This window comes from Lytechinus pictus, chromosome 6 (assembly GCF_037042905.1).
Source record: "Lytechinus pictus isolate F3 Inbred chromosome 6, Lp3.0, whole genome shotgun sequence".
Lineage (NCBI taxonomy): Eukaryota > Metazoa > Echinodermata > Echinoidea > Temnopleuroida > Toxopneustidae > Lytechinus > Lytechinus pictus.
This window is the reverse complement of record NC_087250.1, coordinates 4,460,033-4,487,686: the sequence shown is the minus strand read 5'-3', so window position 1 is coordinate 4,487,686 and position 27,654 is coordinate 4,460,033. Positions and strand designations below refer to the sequence as shown.

General features: G+C 38.6%; 1 protein-coding gene across 1 annotated transcript; it reads right to left on the bottom strand.

The window, feature by feature from the left end:
• Positions 1–618: 618 nt before the first annotated feature.
• On the bottom strand, positions 619–27,133 carry LOC129263542 (cleavage and polyadenylation specificity factor subunit 3-like). Its single transcript, XM_064100732.1, has 16 exons — positions 26,977–27,133; positions 20,332–20,395; positions 18,548–18,645; positions 17,913–18,041; positions 16,919–17,096; positions 15,931–16,020; positions 13,232–13,382; positions 12,219–12,346; positions 11,606–11,812; positions 10,976–11,122; positions 10,210–10,362; positions 9,526–9,634; positions 7,973–8,172; positions 6,700–6,787; positions 4,902–5,065; positions 619–3,305 (listed from the first exon to the last, which is right to left on the bottom strand). The coding sequence occupies exons 1-16, from the start codon at positions 27,045–27,047 to the stop codon at positions 3,210–3,212; spliced, it is 2,073 nt and encodes a 690-aa protein (XP_063956802.1). The 5' UTR covers positions 27,048–27,133; the 3' UTR covers positions 619–3,209.
• Between the last annotated feature and the right edge of the window lie 521 nt (positions 27,134–27,654).

The window sequence follows — 27,654 nt, the reverse complement described above, 5'->3', positions numbered from 1 at the left end:
AGTATAATATTGGCCCTAACGAGTGGGATATTTCTGGTATTCCATAAAATAAACCATTGAATTACAGTGTGTAACTGGGTGTTCACAGTGTGTTACAGTGTGTAAATGGGTGTTCAGTGTGTAACCGGGTATTCAGTGTGTAACCGGGTGTTCACAGTGTGTAACCGGATGTTCACAGTGTGTTAGTGTGTAACCGGGTGTTCACAGTGTGTAAATGGGTGTTCAGAGTGTGTAACCAGGTGTTCACAGTGTGTTACATGGTGTTCAGTGTGTTACAGTTTGTGACTGGGTGTTCACAGTGTGTAACCGGGTGTTCACAGTGTGTTTATAGTGCATTCACAGTAAGCTCAGTGTGTTCACATTTTTACAATGTGTTCATTTTGTTCACAGTATGTTCACACTGTGTTGACACAAGGATTGAAAATAAATGTTTCTTCATTATACTTCTCCTTGGGATGGCTGTTGGGGGTATTGGTTGTTTTAACATTGATTCATTCAATTTTGATGCATTATAATACAGGTTATGCAGATAATGAACATTGTTATAATAATATAAGAACAATGCAGGCAAATGAGGGTATGACTGAAAAAAAATAAAAAAGATGAAACAATATAAACTTGCTTTTCATACTCGTTTAATAATAAGAACAAAAATATATTTACATCTGTTTAGAGTACTTGTACATACACAGGTTTTTACAACAGTCATAATCTGAAAATTTGTGAATTTGCAGAATTTCATGAAGAACTTGACCATTTTGAAGTATCTCTTACGTGTGCCACATCACAAGTCAACTTTCCTTAAAAGTTATTTCTCTTCTATGAAGGTGTGGGGGTTCCAGGTTGCAAAACTTTACCCAACAAATTCTAATTCTGTAAAATAATGTTTTTATGACTTCCGGTTAAGCCCCAGTCACATATAAACACGGATCCTCACGGAACAACACGGCAATGCCAGCATGATCCGGGGAGGTCCTGGATCGTTTTGCCCCGGATTGAGCGTTGATGACTGTAAACACGGCATCTACACGGTCCAACACGTCAGCTACAAGGACCAACAAGGACCAACACGTCAGCAACACGGACCAACACGTCAGCTACACGGACCGACACGTCAGCTCAAGGACCAACATGGCAGCTATATTGACCAGCACGGCAAATGAAAATCTGTTCATAATAATGAGCTGATATTTATTTATTTTTTTTCATCCTTGTCGCAACATTATATTATGTTGTTTTTAAAAAAGATATCAAAACTTAAAACTTCCTTAACCAGTAAAAACGCTGTTTTTTTATAAAACGGAGTTTACTGTTTGAACAGTAGTTGTTAAGTACTTTAAATATTGAACGACAAATCTAATTTCGATTTGATTTCATATCACTTTATTGAAATCACAGTAAAGGAAAGAAATTTACAAAGTCAATAGAAAACATAATAAAAATTAAGATAGGCCCAGGTCCTGACGCATAACTGTCGATGCAGGGAAGTGGTATAAAACTTAATGTACAATTTTGATGTAACAGGTACATAACATTTATTTTAAGAAAATGAAATGTGAAATAGTAATAACAGACAAAGTTGGGGTAAATATTTAAAAAAAAAAGAATTATTGATACATGCACTAAGTTTACAAATATTAGGTTGGGGCCAATCTCCAAAGCGTAAGAAAATATCCTGAATCGTTAAATCATCCATTTAATCATAAATAAATTAAGCATGTTTGTGTCAACTGTTTAACAACTCCTGAAAAGTTCATAAAGTAAATAGCGTTGTAAAGATTTGATGGGAAAAAAGAACACGGACTGCCAAGGATACTCCAGGCAGCCACGTGTGGCTACACGGCAGCCACACGGAACCTTCACGGACCATCCCGGATGGCTTTGCCAACCCGGCAGTCCACGGATGACGCCAGATGTTTTTGACAGTAAAAAACTGCCGTGTTGGCCTCCCGGACGTTCAAGGACCAACACGGACCACCCTGGACCTCCAAGGATGCCCAAGGCGCCAACACGGATCTCTCCCCGGACCACCCCGGATCAGATTCGGGGTCTATATGTGACTGGGGCTTTAGAAAAAAAAAATTGTAAAACAACAGGAAATTCTCTTTCATGACACAGTGGCGATTGTGATTAAATGATTAAGATCAGGGAGGCATTTCATAAAAATTTGGTTGGTAATTTTCACAGACTAATTTGCTCTCAGTCAATCAGATACTATGATTTTCAATAGTTTATAACAAGACAATGGACATCACTGACAGTAGGTGAGTTTTTGTGTCTTTTGCAGACCTCCCAAACCCATTTCTAAAAGGAATGTGTGGTAACATTTAAAACAAAGAATATCATTTTGAAACGAACTCAAAATCAAAACGGTAAAAAAATTCATACTCTTTCCTCCAAACTCAGAAAGGCTGAGAGCAGCAGAAGTGGTCTTTGAAGCAGTTCAACCTCAACGACCTTCCAGGTGCTGATAGCATCAAGGTTTATTGTTTCATATAACCTCATCATTTCGTATCGGCCGATAGCATGAAGCTTCAAATCCATTCTTTGACCTCATGTCGCACCATCCGGTGACACAACATTTGCTCCTGCGACAATTGCTTCGAGTTTTGTTTTGTTAAGATAGAGGGTTAGGGTTGCAATAGGGTTTATGTTAGGTTTAGGATAGGGCATAGTGTTAAATCCAGGGTTGAAGTTGGTCATTCCATTAATGTGTGGACTTTGTAGCGAAGCAATCGTCACCGGAGCAAATATCATGGAACCACAACAACCAGCTTTTTGATATCGATGCTTATTACAGCCTTCCTCAACAGGAATCTTGACGTTTTGTGCTGATAAGAGGTGACATCAGCAGGGTCGATAGATACCTGAAATCTGGTCCACAGTGTTCTAAATTATCACTTCCCTTCATGGAAGGTAATATGGACATTATGAGCCGCTGCTGGTAGTGCCAACCACTGATGAAGTCAAGGCTATTTCTTACAAGTCACAAGGCAGCTGGAGAATAACTTCTCCAATAGACTTTGTACATATGTGATTCAACCCAAGGCCGAGGCCGGCAAAATCTGGACCAGAAGCCGACCTTCACTACACCCCTGATGTCCAACAATCAGTCCTCCATTATAAATATTCTAGGTAGTTGACTAGGTAGTCAAGAACTATCAATTCGGGTACCTAGTTCTAATAGCTGGTTTTCTAGTTCCCATCTTCTAGGTGGCGATAGCAACAGGGTCAATCGCTTCATGCAATCTTTTCATAGCAGTTGTGACCATGGACTTCAGCTGCTTATCCTCAGACTTCACCTCCTGAAAGAAAGAATAAGGGATATAGACTGGTGAATTGCCATCTGGGGCCCGTCTTACATAGAGTTGCGATTGATCCAATCAACCTCGAATATATGCAAAGCCATCATTGTCATAATTTTTTCCGACAGAAAATTTGTACAATGTCCTTTTGTAAACAAAGAGGAAGCACGTTGAATTGTCAAGATAATGATGAATATATGAATACACATATCTACAAAATATTTGAACAAATATGCATTATAGATGTTGATGTTGCTGGCTTTTCATAGTTGCGTTTGATTGGATCAATCGTAACTCTTTGTAAGACGGAAATCCATCAGTGTCATAATTTTTTTCTACAGGAAATTTGTAAAATGTCCTTTGTAAACAAAGGAGAAAACACCAATTTGTCAAGAAATCAATGTATTTATGGATATGCATTCATATCTAGAAAATATTTGAACAAACATGCATTTTAGATGTTAATGTTGCTCGCTTTCCATAGTTGTGGTTGATCGGATCAATCGTAACTCTTTGTAAGACAGGGCCCAGGGTCCTGTCTTACAAAGAGTTACAGTCGATCCAATCAATCGTAACTCTATGGAAATCCATCAGCGTCATAATTTTGTTATACAGGAAACTTGTAAAATAACCATTGTAAACAAAGGAGAACACAGGAATTTGTCAAGAAATCAATGAATTTATGGATATGCATTCATATCTAGAAATTTTTTTGAACAAACATGCATTTTAGATGTTGATGTTGCTGGCTTTCCATAGCTGTTGTTGATTGTATCAATCACATCTCTTTGTAGGATGCTCTAATCCTTATTTGTCTACAACCAGTTGATCTACTATCCATTTAGTCTAATTACCATATAGCCCAAACACTATTTTGGCTAATTTCCAATTAGGCTACTCCCACTTTGCCTAACATCTCCTTATCCAACACCATTTGGTCTATAAGGCTACCTGAACTGGTTTATGAACCAAACAGTACATGGTCAGTAATAAATTAGTAAATTATGTGATTCCCATGACCTTTATACATGGTCCCCGAGGTTCCATAAGGCAGTAGATTAAAGATGAATTGGAGCCCAATGATGTCTAGGACACAGTGAAAGCTCAACTTCTTTCATAACATTGTGCATTTAAAGGTAAAGGAAAGTAGCTTGCAACAAGGAGCTTCCAACAAAGCTCCTTGCTTGCAACAAGCAACTATTTCATGAGAAAGTCTTTATAATCAAGACTAAATGCCACGCAATATAATGACAGATCTAGATCTGGTACTGAAATAAACTTATCTTTGTGAAATCATGAAATTTTAGCTGAAAACCAATAATTCTGATGATCACTAACACAAAAAACATGTGAGACAGTGTATTATTATTGGAAAAATATTCAACATTTTATGGAATCTGTGCTCATTTTGCTAATTTCTCTGCAATTACACACCTTTTTTCCAGAGCCATATGGCACATACATTTCAATTATACATACAAACACTTTGGTGGTCATTTTATTGGATTCTGTGCGAACTCGTTTTGAGACCGTTACCAGAACTGGTATTTATCATTAATTGACAAATGTATAAACTTTCAAGGATAATTTTCTCACCAGGGATTCGATGTTGACTTGTGCTTCTTTGCCGTCCATACAGACAAGAAGATCATCACTGTCAGCAAAGTTTGTAACAGTACTCTGACCGAACATATCCCTTAGCAGGACCATGAGACGTTCGCTGAATACCTGGCTGTCGTTTTTGGCTGGTAACTGCTTGACTGCAAGAAGAATGTTACAAGTTGAAATGAGTGTGGAGTATCAAATGAATACTTGACAGAATGGGACAAGATTCCAGTTGGTAATCGTTGCAAGGGATGAAGAATGGCCTCTGAAGGTAAAAACTTGAAACGGATGAATCAATATTCACTTTGGCACATGACTTTTCTATAGGCTAACCTCTTATTCTTCATTCCGTTCCCCACCCCCAGTTTCTTTCTCTTTTCTCACCAATATGTGTTCTCTCTCATTTTAATCCTTCTTCATATTGGTTAATTGGCAATTGGTCTTTTGCCAACTCGTCCACTCATCACATGGTCTACCTTCATTCAGTCTAATGCCATTCCATCCATCATCATTTCGCCTAACAGCCATTTGGACCAATAACCATTTGGTCCAACAGTCACTTTGTCTGATCACCTGTTCGTCTATGACCATCTCACAACCAGATGGTCTAATTCCCTTTTTCAGTCATCTCGCCCAATTTAACACTTAGTCCAACTAGACCAAATGGTATATAGACTACAACGGATATTGGACCAACTGGCAATTAGACCCTGTGGATAGTGGGCGAACTGATGGTAGACCAAATCATAGTAAATGAGTTGATGGTTGGACGTATTGGCATTAGACCAATTGAAAAAAAAATATCCTATCTACCCCTCGTTTCCTGTCTTCTCGTCTCTCCTTCAAACACACATGGCACTCCTGCTAACTCTCCGCTTAGTGGCAGGGGCCGCGGAAGCGGGGGGGGGTGGAGGGGGGGCTGGGGGTGCTTCAGCCCCCCCACTTTTTTCCTGAACCGTGTAGAAAAACGTAAAAATGACCATATGATTGTGATTTTTTGCATGATCAGCCCCCCACATTGAAAACCGTTCCGCGGCCCCTGAGTGGTACACACGTATTCTTCATATGTTGGTGTTACTTATATCATCTTGGAATAACTTTCATCATTTAATAATTATATACTAGTTTTTGTTGTTGATATATAACTGCTTATATTATTTTATGTTATATACATTCATTTGATCTTGGGCCTGTTGTACAAAGAGTTGCAATGAAATGCAGCTTGATTTCAAGTAATGAAAGACTGGACTGTATAAGGAACTTGAGCTTGATTTTTTTAAGTTGCGCTAAACTTAACTCTTTCTGTGGAGGGGCCGTGGACCCGTGGTGTAGTGGTTTTGACTCTCGCCCTGTAAACAGAGGGTCATGTGTTCGGTTCCCACCATTGTCTTGTGTCTTTTGGCAACGCGCTAATCCACACTGCCACTCTTGACCCAGGTGCTAAATGGGTACCCGGTAGGATGTGAAAGTCATTGTAGCTTGTCCAGTACTGTGTGCATCTCATCGGCAACTGACTGGAATACTCCCCAGGGAGTGGAGGATGTGCATATATTGTGTGTGGGAAAGACTGATTGAATCCGATGACCAGGGTATTATTCTGTAATCTGTAAACCCCTTAGACACGCCTTTCCGATGTATTAAGCGCTATATAAAAGTGGAATATTATTATTATCATTATTATCGGGCCCTTAGCCTATATCTTGTAAACGGGATGCTGTTCAACCCTTTTGCCCCTATTTCTGTATATTCTCTAGAAACATTGAATGAATGAATATAAGGATATACTTACATTTCTGAGCGTCTGGATCGGAAGCAACCCTCACTACTACCGTCATGACAGCATCAGCGTACATGTCATTCTCAGCATTGGCAACCCACTGGAACACAAACAATTCATACAGCATTAATGATCTCATTCCTCAAAATGGCAACCCATATTCAACATTCAGATATAATATAATTTCATTATTCCTCAAAATGGAAATTTATTCAACAAATAACCCTTGTCATTTTTCGTGCAAGTGTATGTATTATCTGTGATTGTAATAATTCATTTTCTCTTTAATGATGACAGTACAGGCTTTGCAAAATAACAATGCCTCTTGTGTTGTGTATGTGGATTAATTTCCAATTAATTACACACCAGGCAAGGCCTTTCAATATTTTCCTAAACTTCAAAAAGAAAATTCACTAGTTTTCAATCGAAATTGATGGGACATGTTAAGAGTTAAATTAGGATACATGCCAGTTACATATATTGTGTGTAGGAATGACTGATTGTATCTGATGAATGGATAACAACAACCTGTGAACATTTAGCGTTATAGTATCAACCTTAAAAAGCCTGCCCCCCCCCCCTCAAAGGTTGGCCTGATTTTTTTGGAACACACAAAGGAAGCGCTGCAAACTTTCATGATTATTTTCTTTGAAGTCCCGCACAGGTTTTGAGACACAACTAGTCACATAGGGGTACAGCTTGGGGACACCCCATTTCTTTTAAGAGGCAATGTCATGCCGAAAATGGCTCAATTTTGTACTACAGAGTCAATGGGAGATGAATTTCATGAAAGGGTGATACTTTGCATTCTAATTGCTCAAATAACATAGTTGTTCAATGACTTATAACTGACCAGACTATCATCATCATTATTTTGTAACTAATACAATGGCTTTTGAAAAGGGGGTAAATTGCCAATTTGTCCACCCACTAAATGGTCTACTTTCATTTAGTCTAATGCCATTCCGTCCATCAAAATTTTGTCTAACAACAATTTGGTCCATCATCACTTTGTCTAATCACCATTTCATCTATGACCATTTCGTCTCATAACCAGTTGGTTCAATATCCATTTCATTTTTATTCATTTTGCACAATTAACACTTTGTCCAATTAGTCCAAATAGTATATGGACTCCATCTGGTTATTAGACAAAATGGTGATTGGACAAAATGGCAATTAGACCATGTGGATAGTGGATGAACTGATAGTAGACCAAATGATAGCAGATGAGTTGACAATTGGACGAATTAGAAATAAACCAAAAAGGGGAAGAATGACTCACTTCTAATGTTATAACCCTTGCAGCTGGGTCATGGACAATGTTGATTTCACCAAAGATACGGAGAGCGGGCTTGTCGTTGAGCTCCGTATATTCCAGGTCGGTCGACAACTGGGTGAGGTAGTGCGTGAGAAGAGAGAGCGGGGCATGGTAGGCGATGCTCTGGCGCTGGGTTACGTTGCTAACAGCTAGATCCGTGTACTCTGAAAATAATTACAGAAAGAAGGGCTTTGTGAGAGAGAGAGACGGACATGGTAGGCGATGTTCTGGCGCCGAGTCATGTTTCGAACAGCTAGATCCGTGTCCTCTAAAAATAAGAATTACAGAAAGAAGGGCTTCGTGAGAGAGACTGGACATGGTAGGCAATGCTCTGACGCTGAGTAACATTGCTAACAGCTAGATCCGTGTACTCTGAAAATAAGAATTACAGAAAGAAGGGCTCCGTGAGAGAGAGAGGCGGGACATGGTACATGTAGGTGATGCTCTGACGCTAAGTCACATTTCAAACAGCTAGATCCGTGTACTCTGAAAAAAGAATTACAGAAAGAAGGGCTCCGTGAGAGAGAGGCGGGACATGGAAGGCGATGCTCTGGAGCCGAGTCATGTTTCGAACAGCTAGATCCGTGTACTCTGAAAATAAGAATTATAGAAAGAAGGGCTTTGTGATAGAAGGGGGGGGGGGGGTGGTCAGAAAAGTCTTTGCCTCGTCTTTTGACAGGAATCCTGCAATGAAGGCACTATGCATCTTTTCATAGCGGCTTTCTTGCATTGGTAATGAAAGCCCACTTGACTGATTTTCGCACGAGAGACGAGGCTCGGACTTTTGACATGGTACCCAAAATTTCACACAGTAAAATGCCAACTGGTCTTCATATCCTTCCTGTAATTTCCATTTCGCCATTTCCAACATGGTGTAAAGCTAGTTTGTCTAGGACCAGTTTATTAACTTCTAATTTTCATCGAGCTCATTTACCGTTTGATCTCATAAAACGTTGTGGCCCAGTGGATTAGTGTCCGGACTTTGAAACAGAGGGTCGTGGGTTCGATTCCCAGCCATGGCGTAATTTCCTTCGGCAAAAAATTTATCCACATTGTGCAGAACTTGACCCAGGAGAGGTAAATGGGTACCCGGTAGGAAGAAATTCCTTGAATGCTCGACCGCCTCATCAAGGTAGCCGTGCTAAAGCCAGGGTAATGATAATAGCAGGGCCCGCTGGGAGAACAGTTTTCGGAACTGAAGTGGCTACCCTGGGTAAATATGCCGTTATCATTATTATTATTATTATCTCGTTTCAAATTATAAACCCGATCCGTCTGATATCCATTTGGTATAACCTCACTTCCTCCATATGGTAAGACGAACTGCTTATGAACCAAGCTTTCATTCAACAAAGTGCAAAATAATAAGCAGACAAAGTGGATATTAAATCAATTAAATCTTTGTACAAAATTAGACCGTTTGCAGTGCTGACTAAATGGCAATTAGAACAAATGGGTTCAGCCCATATAGCAAGACTATCTGGGAAGCAGACCAAGTATTAAACTGGACTAATTACCTGATAAGTCAGACGGTGCCATGATGTGATAGTTAAAGTTTCTCTTGACAAGGATCCCCGATATCTTGCTATTGTGCCTAGGGCGCTGAGCTGCAAGGCTACCCATCACCTGAAAGAAGATCATATTCAAGGAAATATGTATTAACGAAGGATATTTCTTTAATTTTGTTTTTACGCATATCTAAAGTTCTTAGCAAATCTTATTAAAAAGAAGAATCCATCTTAACAGCCTAAAATATCGTAATTATCATCTAAGGCACTTTCACACTCCTAATCACTAATTGGCATTGTCCTACTTGTAAATATCGTCATAACGATCCTCATCATCATCACCATCATCATCGTCATCATCATCATAATTTTCACCATCATCATCTTCATCACCATTATCATCATCATCTTCATCACCATCATCATCATCATCATAATCATCATCATCATAATCATCTTTATCATCATCACCATAATCATCTTCATCACCATCATCATCATCATAATCATAATCATCATCATCATTATCACCATCATCATCATAGTCATCATCTTCATCATTATCATCATCATCACCATTATCACCATCATCATCATAATCATCATCATCATCATTATCACCATCATCATCATAGTCATCATCTTCATCATCATCATCATCATCACCATCGTCATCATCTTCATCATCGATACCTTTGCCATTTTCTCTCCCCTGAAGTAGAGTTCAACAGCTTGGGTTGTGCGAGGGTTATGGACCTGGATGTTATACTCGTCGTCATCCTCGTATTCTCTCAAAATAGCAGCTTTCAATCTACTCATCTCATTTGCTTCACCATGGACCAGAACCTACAAATGTTGAGAGAGAAGGGAAAGTCAAAAGATTGTTGACCACGTTGAAGAAAACAATTATATAATATTGACTGGCCTTGAGGGGAACGTCAAATATGTTGCCCGCAAAAGAATCATATTGGCCTGAGTCTTTAGACGAGGGCAATATGGTTCTTTTAAGGGCAATATATTTGATGTTTCCCGATAGAAGAGCCAGTCAAAATTATTATTATTACCTACAGCTGACTAATGTGTAATTCAAGCTATTATTTAGAACAATTTATATGCCAGTTTGCTTATCACTACTTCTGATATCAGAATACCCACAAACTTTGTGAATAATCCTTTGCTAAGCTTCTTCCTCCTCCCTTCTTCCTCTTCTTCCTTCAGCTTCTTCCTCCTCCTTTTTCTCCCTCCCCCTTCATCTTCTTCCTCCTCACCCTCCCTCCTCCTCCCCCCTTTGTCCTCTTTCCTCCTCTTCTTCCCCCTTCCTCCTCTTCCCCCTTCCTCCTTCCTCCTCTTCCCCCTTCCTCCTCCTTCTTCTTCTCCACCATCTCCTCCCCCTTCTCCCTGTCTCTCCCCCTCCTTTACACACATACCATCACTACCGTAATTGCCAAGTATTACTTACAATCTGAGGAGGTTTAAGAGCTCTGATAAACTCTGATGTCTGTTCATAATCAGCGTGAGCAGAGAATGAGATGTAGTCAACGGACATCTTCAGTGGAACCTTCTGACCGCTAAGAGTCTGGATCTCCTCGGGCGATGACATCACATGCTATAAATAGAACAAGGGAGAATTTCATTTACATGCTATAAATAGAACAAGAGAAAAGGACACCACATGCTATGAAAAGAACAGGAGAAAATGACATCACAGCTATAAGTAGACCAAGGGAAATGTACATATATATGACATCACATGCTATAAATAGAATAGGAAAATACATTTATATGGCATCACATGCTATAAAAAGAACAGACGAACACACATTAACTCACTTTGATATATGACATCGTATGTTCTTGATAGTAGAACAAGAGATTTTGACAATCAATTTGAAATATATGATGATGCAATCAACAACATCACCATCATCATCATCACAATCATCATCAACATCATTACCAATCACCATTACCATCACCACCACCACCATCATCATTATCACCACCACCATCACCACCACCACAATCATCATCATCACCATCATCACCACCACCAGCACCACCACCATAAACATCATCCAGTTTAAATTACCTTAGCCATAGTGCCTTCCACACTATAACCCGCGATAATGAGACCGTTGCGCCGGTCAGTGCACCAGTTCTCGAACAGCTCCCTTGACAGGCCTGACTGCATCATACCAGGGCTCGCCATGACAACGGACGGCCCAACGTCATCAAAGTGGTCCATCCCACGCAGGTTTGAAATGTGCTTGAATACAAATGGATTGCTAACATTGATCTGAAAAGGGATAAGACCATAAATAATAAACACAAGAAGAAGCTTACGCCTGGCAGCACTACACAATCTGATATGATCCAATTAAAAAAAATTGTATTTACGATTGATATCTCCTGATGACAAAGCAGTATGATAAAGGAGCATGACATATTCATTTGGTTGATATCAAATTTGTCATTATGATAATAGCACAAATATTTTATAAGATACAGTAAATTTTATGATGTTTGGCAAGTGTCAACTTTTCTTTCAATTTCCTGGGTGTATGTAAACTTCTGGCCTCAACTGTATATAGGGATATCATTCACCACAAGAAAGGATCACCAGTCATGCATTAAGTCATTCGTAACTTACAAACAACTTTATGAAACACCCACGGGACTTTTTGGGCGGGACAACTCCTTACCTGTCTTCGGATCTTCTCATTCATAGCATCTATATATGTTTGGTAGACGGCCATGCACTTCTTAGCCAGAGATGAGGCGTAGTAGATTGGAATGTCATGAAGCTCAGGGTGATTTGACCAATACTCATCTACACAACAAAACACAGAGAACAGGTCACCACTCAAACAGGATAAAATAACAGACTGGTATATCATGAAGTTCACAGTGGTTGGATCAATACTCATCTACACAACAAAACACAGAGAACAGGTTACCACTCAAAATAACAGACTGGTATATCATGAAGTTCAGTGATTGGATCAATACTTATCTACACAACAAAACACAGAGGACAGGTCACCACTCATAAAAAAAAGAAATAGTAGATTGTTATATCGTTGAGCTTGGGGTGGTTGGATCAACACTCATCTACAAAATAGTTTGGAGATAAAATGGGTTATTGCTTATGTAGTATAAATGATGAGCGGCTTTACAGAGATGAATTGGCTAAAAAATGAAACACTTTAACAGAAGATTTTGATAGGACAGTATGGGAAATATATGAAGCAAAATCATTACAAAATAGAAGCTCTGGGCCTCGTAACTAAAACAGGCTACCCCACCAAAAATAGTTCCTGATAACCTTCTTTGGTGGGTAGAGGCGAAAAACATTCACAACTCTATTTTCCAATGATCTGAAGAATTATTTGATTGTTTTTATCCAAAGGGGTATACTTTATTAATTTCAAGTCCAACGTGAAATAACAGAAACTGCAAGACTGTGTCCTAGAGAAAACCGGTTCCTCTATAGATTAATCTATAGATTAATGCATAAGTACGACGATACACCAACCCGGTGGACTATACTTTCACGAATGATGATGATGATGAATGGTCAGATTTGTTTTCAAATGCAATTCTGCAATAAAAATAGTCATGAAAAAAGAAACACAATTTGATTAAGCAACCGGAAGCATGGCTATATTTCTCCAAAAATTAATAATCATTAAAAACAGCGGTGTTCAGACCTTACCAAGAATCAGAAGAAGCTCCTGCGCTCGCCCCAAGGCAAAGACGGGTATTAAACAGCGCCCTCCTCTGTTGACTATGTCATGGACTGTGCTTGTGAATCGCGCCTCTCGGTCTTCCCGTTTCTCATGTATGTGAGTGCCGTAGGTGGATTCCTGAAAAGTAGGAAAGTAAAGAACCTCATTGACTATGTACACAAACATGGCTTACTTTGGTTATGGCGATGATGACGAAGATAATGATGATCATCATGGAATTCATTTTGATTATGTTGATGTCAATGCACTAATAGTGATGATGACAATGATGATGAAGACATTAATGATAGTGACGGTGGTGACAATGATGATAATGATGATGCTATTGATGATGATGAAGATGGTGCTGATGATGATAATGACAATGATGAGGATGATGTTGATGACAACGGAGGTGGTGATGATGATGATGATATTGATACATATACCAGTAATGATTGTGATGATGATGATGAAGATTATGGTGATCAGGAAGGCATTGTTGATAATAATCACGACTGCAATGTATGCTTTTAATGACGATGATCCAGCCTTGGATAAATACTAAAGTGAACCGCTTGTCAAGAAGAAAGAAGCGCCAGTATGCAAGGGCAAGGAGCCAAACAGGTACCGAGGAAGATTTCGAGAAATACAGAGCCCTAAAGAAAGAGTCAAGATCTGCATGTAAACAGGCATATAATGACTACATCAGGAATATCATATCTCCTGACTCGAAGAGCAACCCAAAGCGATTCTGGTCATTTATCAAGAGTAAGAAGTGTGATACAACTGGTGTTCCTCCGTTGAACTCATCAAATGGAATCATCCAATCTGACTGCACCTCGAAGTCAAACACTCTGAATCAACAGTTTGCATCAGTCTTTACGAAGGATGAGTGTCTCACCAACATCCCTGATAAAGGTGATAGTCCTCATCCATCCATGTGTGAAATTGACATTTCTCCAACTGGTGTCAATAAGCTGTTATCCGGACTTGATCCTCATAAAGCAACAGGCCCAGATGGAATTTCTGCCAGATTACTGAAAACACTTGCTAATGAGATTACCCCAGCGCTTACGATACTCTTCAAAGCATCTATCCATCAAGGCATTATCCCAGATGACTGGAGAATGGCAAATGATGCTCCCGTGTTCAAGAAAGGAGATAGGAGTAATCCAGAGAACTACAGACCCATATCTCTGACATCTATCTCGTGCAAAGTCCTAGATCATGTTCTCTGCAGCTCTATTATGGATCACCTGGATAGTAATAACATTATAACAGATGCTCAATATGGATTCCGTAAGCGACGTTCTTGTATCACCCAACTCATTTTCACCTGTGATGACCTTGCCAAAGGACTTGACAAAGGCGAACAGCACGACATGATCCTTTTAGATTTTTTGAAGGCTTTTGATAAAGTCCCCCACCACCGACTTCTATACAAACTAAAGTTCTACGGCATTCGTCTTACTACCCTGCGCTGGATTCAAGACTTCCTCCACAACAGAACTCAAAGAGTAGTCGTCAATGGATGTACTTCAAATACTATCCCAGTCTCGTCAGGCGTGCCGCAAGGCAGTGTCCTCGGCCCTCACCTGTTTCTACTCTACATCAATGATCTGCCTGATTGCATTTCATCTCAGACAACAACCAAACTGTTTGCCGATGACTGCCTACTCTACCGCAAGATCCAATCTCAGGATGATGCCAACAAACTTCAAGAGGATCTTGACTCCTTGCAGAAATGGGAGTCAGACTGGCTTATGAAATTCAATCCTCAGAAGTGTCAAACTATCTCAGTAACCAACAAGCGGAATCCACTAAACATGACATACTCCATTCATGATCGACCTTTACAAAAGGTCAGCTCTGCAAAATACCTTAGTGTTCATATTCATCAGAACATGAAGTGGAACCACCATATTAGCATGGTCACCAAGAAGGCCAACTCTACACGTGCCTTCTTGCAACGTACCCTGCACTCAAGCCCAAGAAGCGTCAAGGTTCTATGTTACAAATCTCTCCTCAGACCTGTCCTGGAATATGGATGTGAAGTGTGGGACCCCTTCACCAAGGACAACACCTGGAAGCTGGAGATGGTGCAGCGACGATATGCTAGATTCACCATGGGAGACCATCGTCGCACTAGTAGTGTCACCGATATGCTACGACAGCTACAGTGGCCCACCCTTGAAGAGAGAAGAGCCCAGTTCAAGGTGGTGATGGTTTATCGCTTGGTAAACACAATTGTTGATGTACCAAAGGTGCAGTACTTCAACCAGGCTGCTACTTCCACTTCGCTTCGTGGTCATCAGATGAGGTTACACGTCCCACATGCTCGCACTGTTACTTAACAGAAAAATTTTATTCCTGATGCCATTAGACTGTGGAATATTCTCCCTGCCATTACAGTTAACTGCACTTCAGTAGCCAGCTTCAAGGCTGAGGTGCAGAAAATCCAATTGCGCTAAGACTGCGCTGATTTTTATTTTTTTAACCGCACGTGTACGTAGAATAGATCTTCCACAGCACTGTACATACTCCTGCATAATTCTACAAGTACGATGATACACCAACCTGGTGGACTGTACTTTAACGGATGATGATGATGATGATGGGGATTAGTGCTGATACTGACAATAATTCTGAAAAGGATAACAATGAAAGGAATAAATGCACTCACCGTAATGAGAATATCTGGTTTGATATTGGGCAACTCGGCCTGCATCAGATGCCGGTCCTCTTGGCGTGAGAAGTCACCTGTATAGAGTATCTGGGAGTAAGAATACAGTAATAATAATAATTAATAATAACATTTTATTCACCCAGGGAAGACACTTCCGTTAGTAAACTGCTCTACCAGCGGGCCCTGCATATAAACACATTATTACCCCTCTCCAAGCTAAATTGCTGAGCGCCTAGCAAGAAGGCAAAAAGTCGCATTTTTGTAAGTCTTTGGTATGACTTGGCCAGGGATCAAATCCATGGCCTCTCGTTCAGGAGGCGGGCATTCTACCACTGAGCCACCATCATCATAAATCATATCACATAAATCACATTACCATAAAAAATTCATGCAAAGTACATTTAAAGAGAAAAAAAAAGGGAAAAAAAAGGAAGCCTACCCGGACCAATTAAATGCCTCAATATCTTTCATTTAAAGGTAAGGATTTTTTTCATTTCAAACTCAAGAAAATCCCTAAATGTGATGAAAAAAATGTCCCTCAAAATCACTGGTTTTACATGGTCAAATGAAAATTATACCTGTAAAGTTATTGGCTATCATTCAAGAAGAAAATGCAGCAATGAATGAACAATTTTAATGTTGCTGATATGGGAAATAATAGTAATTGATCCAATAACACTTCAAATATTAATAATGCCATTTTGAAGAAAAGCTGATCAAATAAAATTTAAAAAATATCAGTGATGACAATGATTTTTCAAAAAATAAGTAGACCAAACTAACACTACAAATATATAAATGTTGCCAATTTGAAAAAAAAAAGTGATCACATAGCACTAGAAAAATATTAATGTTGCCAACTTGAAAGAAAGCTGATCAAATAAAATGATTAAAAAATATGAATGTTGCCATAAAAAAAGAAATAAGCTGCTCGAATAACACTACAACAAATACAAATGCTTTCCAATTTAAAAGCTGACAATACCTTGACGCCAGCAATCTCTATCAGGAACATACAGGCCCCCAGGACATGACCGGCATGAAAACATGAGAAACGTATCCCATTCAGATCGACTTCCTGGTGGAAATTAACTGTTTCGATCCGGTCCATGCTCGTCTGGAGGTCTGCATCGGTATACAGCATACGCTCTGCTGATAGGTTACTGTAATAGACATGGTACAATTAAAGGTTAATACCAGTCGTGGTAACGATCTCAAAATGAGTCCGAACCGAATCCAATGAAATTACCACCAGTGTTTGAATGTATACATAAAAAATATGTGCCCAATAGCTCTGGAAGAAATGCGTAATTGCTGAGAAATGAGCAAAATAAACGCGGATTTCCATCAAATGTCAGGTATTTTTTCGAAGCAATATTAATACATGGTCCCACTTATGCTTTTCTGTGTTAGTGATCATCAGAATATCCGGTTTTCAGCTAAGATTTGATTATTTCACAAAGATAAGTCTATTTCAGTGGACCAGAACTAGATGTTAACATGGTGGCATTTGACCTTGATTTTAAAGATTAGGAAATAATTGTTTGCTGCAACTACTGTCTTTTACCTTAAAAAAAAGAAAAAATCATAAAAAATATTTTAAATTATAACTCGTGTAAAATAGGTGTATTCAGACCCCTCCAAGTAAATGAGTCAAGACGTGTGGGCAAGAAAGAACAAAAACGCCTGTGTCGAAAAGAGAGAGCAAGCATCATCACTTTGCCTGCCCCACTGCCGCCTTTTGCTTGCCCACACTACAACAAACTTTTTCCGCAAAGATTAGTTTAATCAGCCATCTTCGAAGTTCGAACCCACAGAAAGTTTTGAAGTTGTGGTTGTCTTCGCTAGCAAAGGACGAACATCATCATCATCATTAAACAGGTAAGAAAAAGTAGTAGTAGAAGTGTTACAACATGGTAGACAACTCCAAAGAACGCCATCAATAGTTCCCCAAACATCAAAACGATTATAGTACTTGCCTGACTTTGACATAATCCGAGAGATTCCATCTGTAAATAGCTTTGCTCGCATGGGTCATGAAAACTCGTCCACGAAACTGAGTGTTCTTTAGAAAATATGGCAAACCTCCACAGTGGTCTAAGTGAAAGCTGGATAAAACAAAAATATGAAATTGATTAAACAGGATATTTCAAAATAGAATATCAGACAGAAAATTGCTCAAGTCCTATCCGAACTCTTGAGATGCGGGTGTGCGCTAACAAGGGGAACTGCGCAGACTTGGGGAACCTTACCATTCATGTTTTATATATAATAATAATATGTCCATTAATACTATGTGCATATACTCAACTGCGCTTTGATACTTGGTATCATATTATTACCCCAGCTGTAGCTAAGCCACCATATTAATGTCTTAAAATCGTTCAAGGAATAAATCCTACCGGGTGCCCATTCACCTCACCTGGGTCGTGTGCAGTACAATGTGGATAAATTTCTTGCTGAAGGAAATTGCGCCATGGCTGGGATTCGAACCCACGACCCTCTGTTTCAAAGTCCGGAGACTAATCCACCGGGCCGAAACGCTTCACATAAATGTGATTCTTCTCACATACATGTATAATGTATACATATATAAATGAGGTTCATTACTTACTGGCTAACAAGAAGAAGGTCTATCTCTTCAGGGTCGATGAGATCAAAGTAAGGTAGAGAGTCCATGCCATCACGACCAGGGTGGATTCCACAATCAAGCTACAAAACAAACATGATGATTCAATTGCACTTTGAATTTGTGAAAACAGGGTATGCATGCATAGAAATGTTCTCGCATTCAAATATAAATTAAAGGAGAATGAAACCCTTGAAACCAGCTGAATCCATATCAAAGAGAAAGATCAAAGAAACATATTGTTGAAAGTTTGAGGAAGATTGAATGAATAATAAGAAAGTTATGAGCATTTGAATATTGAGATCACTAATGCCATGTAGATCCTCCCATTGGCAATGCGACCTAGATCTGTGATGTCACACACGTACAACTCCCTCATTACTTTAGTACTTATTTCACTTATATTCTCACTTTTACAGAGTCTATCACAAGGTGAGGTGTTCTCTTTATGAGAGAGTACAGAGGTTTCACAAGTACAGAGGTTTCACAACATTATATCATTGATGAATCATTTGTCATATGATTAGAATGAGCAAAAAGAGATGTTTTGGGGTATATTTTCAGTGTCCAAAAGGGGAGAGTTGTTCATCTGTGACATCATAGATCTTGGTCGCATTGCCAATGGGAGGGTCTCCATAGCATTAGTGATCTCGACATTCAAATGCTCATAACTCTTCTATTGCTAGTCCTATTTTACTCAAACTTTTGTTGATCTTATTCTTTGATTTTTCTGCTTTCACAAAAGCTAACTTGCTCCAAGAGTTTCATTCTCCTTTAAATCTAGCTGTTGAAACTGAAAAAATGTTATTACACTTTATAATATAAGTGTTGCTCTTAAATATAATTTGTGACCAGCCAACTCCAAACCAACAAAAAGTCCCCCAAAATGAATTTAAAGATTTTTATTGAGTTTAAACAAGCACATCCTAAGCTTTAAAATGATATATGAAATTTTGTCAAACTTCATCAACAATATCTCACTCAAATACTTGATTGAATGCAGAGAAAACAAAGTGAGAGCTTCAGAAAATAAGGAGAGAACAACATTTGAAGTTTGTGTTCACTCCAGCATGAGATGTGCTCAATGTGAAATTTCAATGAAACTTCCAAGCAATCCGCAAAAACATGTGTCAAAGAAACGCTTGTATCTTGTTTCCTATTCAACTTTACAACTCGAAATGTTTACAGTATAACGATGAAGAAAAACTCCTTCAGACAAGCTAAGTTTTTAATTCTGGCTTTTTGAAGACCGATTTAATATATATATATATATTTTTTTTAATGAGAACCTTCCCGTACAACTTATTGGTGGTTTTGGAGTTATAGGTCACATTTAATTGTACTTTAACATTGTGAAAATAGGGCACGCATGCATGCATGCATAGAAACATTTCTGCCTTCATTGATAAATCAAAATCACCCAAACATGTAAAATGTTTACAATGATTTCACGTCAAACTTTGGAATGTTCATCAGGGACAGACCGCAATGAGTTTATAAAATGATGTGCATTTGTGTGACTGTGTGTGCTTAAAGGGATTTAAGAAAGCCTACTCTTATTCATCTTTTTTATCATTAAGTAAAAGGGATTAATTTAATCAAAATTTATAATAAATTAGGGGAAATTTCTCTGGCTCTGATGATATAATATATAATCTTATGATGGATTATATTCTTTCAAATCTCTTACAATACTTATGATTTTTTTCTGCTTTCTAGAACCAAAATAATTATCTTGGTGAATTTCCCCATAAGTGCGATGAACTTACCATAATTTTCTTGCCCTTGAATTCGAGCATTATGCATGACCTCCCGACCTCTTGACCAGCACCCCTGTTTGAAGGAAAATAATTATTTTTTCATTCGCATCATGCTTCTACTAAGGTTAAGAAAATATAGTTTGCGTGGTTTTTAAAACCATCGGTTGAACCCATGGTTTATAAATGCAGATTTCCTGTATAAATTGCGTTAATTTACAGCGTGTATTAAAAAATGTCCAATGTTGATGCATGCGTGCTTTTGACACAGTGCGCCAAATTGACACCTTTTGCCGTGGTTATCCACACTATTTCATTCATGAGCCAACTGCTTTGAATTAATATGTCCACTCTTCAAACAGTGGACTCATGAATAGCGAATTTAACCATGGCAACAGGCATCAATATGGCGCATTGTGACAAAGGCGCGCATCAGCATTGGACATTTTTAATATAAGCGGTAAATATTAAGCGTAATTTATACAGGAAATCTGCATAAACCATGGCTTCAACCGATGGTTTTAAAAACCACCTTTGTGAAATCAGGCCTAATGGTCTACTGTTAATCATATTCATCATTTACAATATTTTACAACTGCAGCTGTCCTGTCTTACATAGTTTGATAAGCGGTGGATTTATGATTTATGTTTGGAAAAAGCAAGTCTAATAAATAAACGTCTTTTTAGATGGTTGATTTCAGAAACAGGACATACCTGTACGAGACCTCAGAGGACACCAACAAGAACATAACGTTTTGCACACAAAATTGTCTCACTGAGGTCAGAAGCCCATTTGTTTTGTGTGTGATTGACAACAAAAATCCTTGGCGCTAGTGTAATTTCGCACCTCCCCGTTTAATGGTTTTCAAACATGTACAATCTCACCCTAAATAATTCACAACCTAAAATACTTGCATCTGAGCCTCCAAAGTCCAGTAGAAGTTGAATATTTGCCGTTTTGACACTTTTTTTTACAAAGTTTTACACCTATTTCGGAATCACTCGGTCGCTTGAAGCTCAGCGCTGCACATAAGCAGTCGGTACGCGTACAGTACGTACCACCTAGTGAAGTGCAAGAAGAGCGAGTTTTTCTATGGTATCTTCAAAAAGATTTTTTTCCCCCTCTTTCAGCTTGCACCAAGTATTACGGTAGTGGTTGATGTTTGTTGTGTGAAGGTGTGTGTGGGGTGCGCGCTTGTTTGAATGAAATAAGAAATGTGAAAAATGTGAATACACGTAGATTTAGCGATGAAATAAGAAATAATAATGTAGAGCCTTGTTTTGAACTCTAGGTCAGAGAACTTTCCTTCAGTTTACAATTGTTATTTCTTATTTCATCGCTAAATCTACGTGTATTCACATTTTTCACATTTCTTATTTCATTCAAAAAATCACACACACGCACACCCCACACACATACCTTCACACAACAAACATCAACCACTCTGCACAACCACTACCGTAATACTTGGTGCAAGCTGAAAGTGGGGAAAAACTCTTTTTGAAGATACCATAGAAAAACTCGCTCTTCTTGCACTTCACTAGGTAGTACGTACTGTACGCGTACCGACTGCTTATGTGCAGCGCTGAGCTTGATCAAGCGACCGAGTGATTCCGAAATAGGTGTAAAACTTTGTAAAAAAGTGTCAAAACAGCAAATATTCAACTTCTACTGGACTTTGGAGGCTCAGATGCAAGTATTTTAGGTTGTGAATTATTTAGGGTGAGATTGTACATGTTTGAAAACCATTAAACGGGGAGGTGCGAAACTACACAAGCGCCAAATCCTTATCAAAACAAAAGTAGACGGTGAATTTTTAAAGTCTATGGTGAAAAGGGGTAATTTTTCATGAGGAATCTGCTTATCACATTTTTATTTGCCGCCAAGGTTATCCTTTTGCAGCAAATGTAAACAAAGGAAATTGATCTCCAAAACTGGAGACTGTCTCTGAAATTGGATACCCAAATTCTTTACAAAAGTCTTTGATAATTATTGGCATTTTTTATTGGAGATAATCTCCCACATTGGAGACAGTCTCCAAGTCCAATATTGCACTCTGGGGCTACACCGCTATTCCAACGCGTGTTGGAAAAGTCGACGCCAGAGTCCAGACGGGTACGTTTTGGCCTTGAATTTCCAGTAAATTAATCAAAATTACGGCCTAAATTTAGGTCTATGTTATCAATTATATACTAATTTCATAATTATAATGTAAAACGGGTACTCACGGGTTCTTTTCTTTCCAAATTTTGTGTTTTCATCGCCTCTTCTGGCCAACTCTTGCGATGGATTTTGTCGCCATAGGATCCTGTACGTGCAAATCCAGGGCGAGTTGTCACATGACGCTCGCGAGTCTCTAGGGGTAATGGCCTTTAATCAAGGCGTTCTTTTTGCTATAATTTTATAATGACGCTTAAATATCGAAATCAATGTAGACGAGTCTGTGCAGGGGCATAACAGGGGTATATAAGAGGGGGCATAGTACATGTCGCATGTGGAAGATACAAGTTACGTAATGTAAGTCCCGAGCACTAGCGTACCTAGGGGGGGGGGGCAGTCTGCCCCCCCCCCCCGATGAGTCACAAACCCATGCAAATTACATATCTCTGCCCCCCGGCCCCCCTGACGAGCTTGAAAACCTATTTTGCCCCCCCCCCCCGACGAGCTTGAATACCTATTTTGCCCCCCCTGGCGAGCTTGAAGACTTTTTTTTTGCTTGTCAAATTTTTTCTGGTACGATTGAAGACCTTTTTCATTGAAGAGCCTTTTTTTCCTTTTTTTTTGGCGGCCGATTTTGCCCCCCTGTGGAAAATCCTAGGTACGCCATGCACTGCCCGCGCTACACGTATGTTGGTAGCCCTGGGACCTCTGGATATTAACTAATCCAATTTAATTACAGATGGCAGATTTTTTTATTATCTGAGTAGCCCCCCCCCCCCCGGATTATTTGTTCTCACATTACTTTCCTTTTTAAATTTCCTTTCGTTCTTTCTTTCATTTTTCTTTCTTTCTTCCTTCCGTTGCTCCTATGTTTTTTTTTCAGGTGAAATCCACTCGGGGGATGGCCAGCCATGCCCCCATCTGTTTATGCCTCTGAGATGTAGGCTATACTCATGATCTTAATCTTCGATTTTCCAAAGTAGGGGGGGTGCTATTTCTCAAGTAAAATTTGACAACCCCCCCAAAAAGGTTATCACAGAAAAATTGTCATTTTGTCTCGCGTAAGATTTGACAAGTAAAAAGAAAAGATGGTTACTAAAAATAAAAGACTCATTTTGTCCGTGTAATATTTGGCAAGCCTCCCCCCCCCCCCAAGTTTAACATATCAGAGGCGCGATGGCTCAGTCGGTAGAGCAGGGGTTTCGGATTCCGGTGACCCGGGTTCGATTCCCAAGTGGTGCGCTAGTGCCCTTAAGGACGTTCCACAGTTAAAGTGAAATCCATGTCATTTTCACCAAACTTTGCACATAGATACTTTAGAACCTTAATATTCGAAATATGCAAAAATTAACATAGGTCCATGTGCTTGATTTTTTGCTATAGAGCTTCAAAGTTCACCCAAATTGATTTTCTTAAGAATTGCGCATTCAAAAGAATTTGGCATTTTTAGACCGCCCAAGATTACTACAATGAGTTTAAACCTCCATTACTCAGTCAAAATACATGAAAAAGTCATCAAATTTCGCAAGAGAGTTAATAATTGTATCGTTAGAATTGAGAATCTATTAATAGTGCTATTTGTTTGCAATTTTAAGTTTAACAGCACTGTCAGTTCTTAAAAATGGCGTAAAAGATAACAAAATCCCAATCTAAAAAATGTAAAATTTCAGTAACAAACTACAAACGTACAATAAATGCTGCACTTTATTCAAAATCCATGTCATTTTCACCAAAATTTGCAGAGTTGTAGAGGAAGGTATACCTAAGAGGTACAAACATTAAAAAATAGGGGTTCATGTGCTTGTTTTTAAACTATCAGCATTTTTATTAGAGCAAATGTGCCTTTTAAAACACCAAAAATGGGCCGAATGCTTAGTATCTATGTGAAGAAAAAATCAAAACCACTCTACCATTTATTCAAACTCGGGGTAATATTCGTGATTCTTGGCAGCACTGCAGAGTAAAGTATTTTGAAATTGTAGAGAATATTTTTTTGAATGGTCCATGGAATAATTCAATTTTTTAGCTTCATGAAATAACGCATCGGATCTGCAGTTAAAGTGCAGAAGATGAGAAAAATCAGCTGATACCCGCAGCTAATTAATCACCTGTTCATCCATTGTGACGTCAGCGCGCAGAGTGTAAACTATGCGCAGATCATAATGCGCACAAATATAACTGTGGAACGTCCTTAAGGCTTATCCTCATTACCAGGTCCCTCGGAGAGGACCTTAAGCCGTTGGTCCCCTGGTTGCTTGCTCACAGGCATTCGTGCTTTTTTAGCAGTCAGGTAAAAAATCTCGATATAACATAACATTAAAAAAAAGTGAAGGTCATTTTGTCCTGCGTGAAATTTTAAAAGTAATAAAAAGATGGTCACTAAAATTGAAGTTCATTTTGTTTGTGAAATATTTGGCAAGCCCCCCTCCCAAAAAAAGGTTTTAACTAAAAATGATTGAAGGCCATTTTGTTCCTCTTAAAATTTGTCAAGTATAAAAAAAAAAATCACTAAAAAATGAAGGTCATTTGTCCCACGTAAAATTTGACAAGCCCCCCCCCCCCTAAAAAAAATGAAAGGTAGCTGATAATGATTGAAGATCATTTTTTCTTGCATAACATTTTACAAAAAAAAGTGTGTCACTATTTGGCGAGCCCCCTACCCTCCAAAAAAAAGGTTTAATTAATAATGATCGAAGGTCATTTTGTCTCTCGTAAAATTTGACAAATAAAAAAAAAGTTGTCACTAAAAAAAGAAGGTCATCTTGTCGCGCGTTATATTTGGCAAGCCCCCACCCCCCTAAAAAAGTTTGTCATTAAATATAGAAAGTCATATGTTCAAAGTAAAATAAATTTGGGAAGCAAAAAAGAAAAGGACAAAAAAGAGCAAAGAATATGAACAAAATATCCCCATTACAAATATTGCTGTGATTCTCATAAGGAGGTGGGGGGGGGGGGGGAATTAACTTTGTACGAACGACATTTTTTTTTTACATCCAAAATACACTTGTTCACTGCAACCATCCTGCCTGTGGAGAATCTACAGGTAGGACTATGGCATGCCAATGCTGTACACAGCACACACTTTAAAAAATGATTAAAATATCACTTTTATGACCAAAATTACTAATTTCCATACAGTTGCAATTTATTTTTCATTAGTAACTTGGGAATAATTTTTGTATTCACTAGAGCGCTCAAAAACTTGAATTTTGGGCATATTTTTGTGTACGCCCTCTATTGATAGAAAATAATATGGCAAGAAAATTGTCATTTTTTAATCTCTATTTTTAATTAAGAAAAAATAATTTAAAGAATCAAATTTACTTAAGGGCCAAGTCGTATAACGAATAATTGTGATGGAAACTGTCAGTGTAAAAAAATCAAGCATTTTTCCCAAAGAAAAAGAGAAAATAAGCCAAACATTGCCATCCTTATTTTGCCACACATGGAGATATAACTGAGAACAAGGTTATATCATAACCTTGTTCATTGAATGAGTGCCAAAATATTGACTATGAATCTCAAAAGGTGGAACGGGCCAGAAATGCTCAACCCCCCCCCGATCTGCCATTGATTCCAATCGATAATGACTTTTCCCTGCAATACTGATGCTTGAAATCAAGATACTGAAGATTGATATATTGTAATATAAATTATGAACGTCTGACAAAAAGATAACCAACCGATCACCTGACCGATCAGCTGACCAGTACGTGAATCACATCGTAGTTGATCAGTCCCCACAGCGTTTGGAACGCTCACCAAGAATTCAAGAAAAAAGACTGAAAATGTAAGTTTAACCTCAATCCATTAAATTTCAAATGTCGTAGAAGTTTCCTTATCATGTTTAAAACTAATTAATACCTAAATTGTTACCATCCACTATGTATTAAGGCGTACATTTGCCAAAGTTCTTGGGTGCAAATAGAAACGGCAATGTCTAACCGGTTTTATCACTGATGTCGCCTATGAGGTCCATACATGTAATGTTTGGACCTCATTGGTACTAGGAGTGCAATATTGGCCGTGCGCCTCTACTGCCAGTGCCAAAGTCTTTACAGTAAAAAGATTGGACACTTTGCCGACTTCGCGTAACGCTTTGCATCGATTTACGTGTAAGATAGTTTTTGTGTCTAGTCTCTCCCTTGTAGTAGGCCTAGTGTCTTTGATATGATTATGAAGATAAATCGCGCGCCCTCTTTCGCTCGACATGTCATTAGACAATATTAGACAAAAAATTTGAGAACTCGCAAGGTTGGGCCGTATTTTGTCAACGAGAAGAAAATCAACGCTTAAATGACGCTATGTATTTGAGGGTTATTCATCATATTAGGAGAAATTGACTTCACATCGTTTGGTAAATTTCGTAGGACTTCATTCTGTAAATCCTCTTATTAGTGATGTTAGCTAACGCCAAAGTGAATAGGTGGGACATTGGAATAGCGGGCAAAAAATAGAGCCCAAGAGAAAAAAAAATTATAAATAAAAATACTTACAATGGTCGAACAATCAAACGGTCACTTTCCTCCTCTGGGATCTGCGCATCTGGCTTTCTTTTGGCAGCCATTGCTTCAAATTATAAGCGATTTTCATAAAATTTCAACGACACAAACAAATCCACACGCGCGATCATTAAGAAAATGTCGCCCTCTATAATCAGCGAGCAGGGAGCTAGCTAGAGCAACGAATTGTGAGCTAGAGGTTGACGAAAATGTTGTTGTATTTTTTTGGCTCTCACAGGAAATTATTCTAATCCCAATTCCATTAACACTTCCCCACTTCTATATCGTCCCAATATGCTCTTCATAAACTTAAATCATGAAGGGATTTACAATCCTTTTCATCAAAATAAAGGTGTTGGTTTTACAATATTCTCCCAAACCTCATTGAGCTTGCGTGTTTAAACTCTTACAGCCTTTTGACGAGTTTATTTCGTTTAATTAATTACTTGTTTTATGTTTGTTTTGTTTTTCTTGATTTGATATGATTTTCGCCACGAATGACTTTCATTCAATAAACTTTACCACTACAGGGGAATTAATTTTACAAGTACGTTATGGGTTCCCTAATTAGTTTTCCCATCTTTCCTTATTATTAGTTTTGCATTACTAGTATTACTAATAATGCAAAATAGTAATAAGGAATGATGGGGAAAACTAATTAAGAGAAACGTT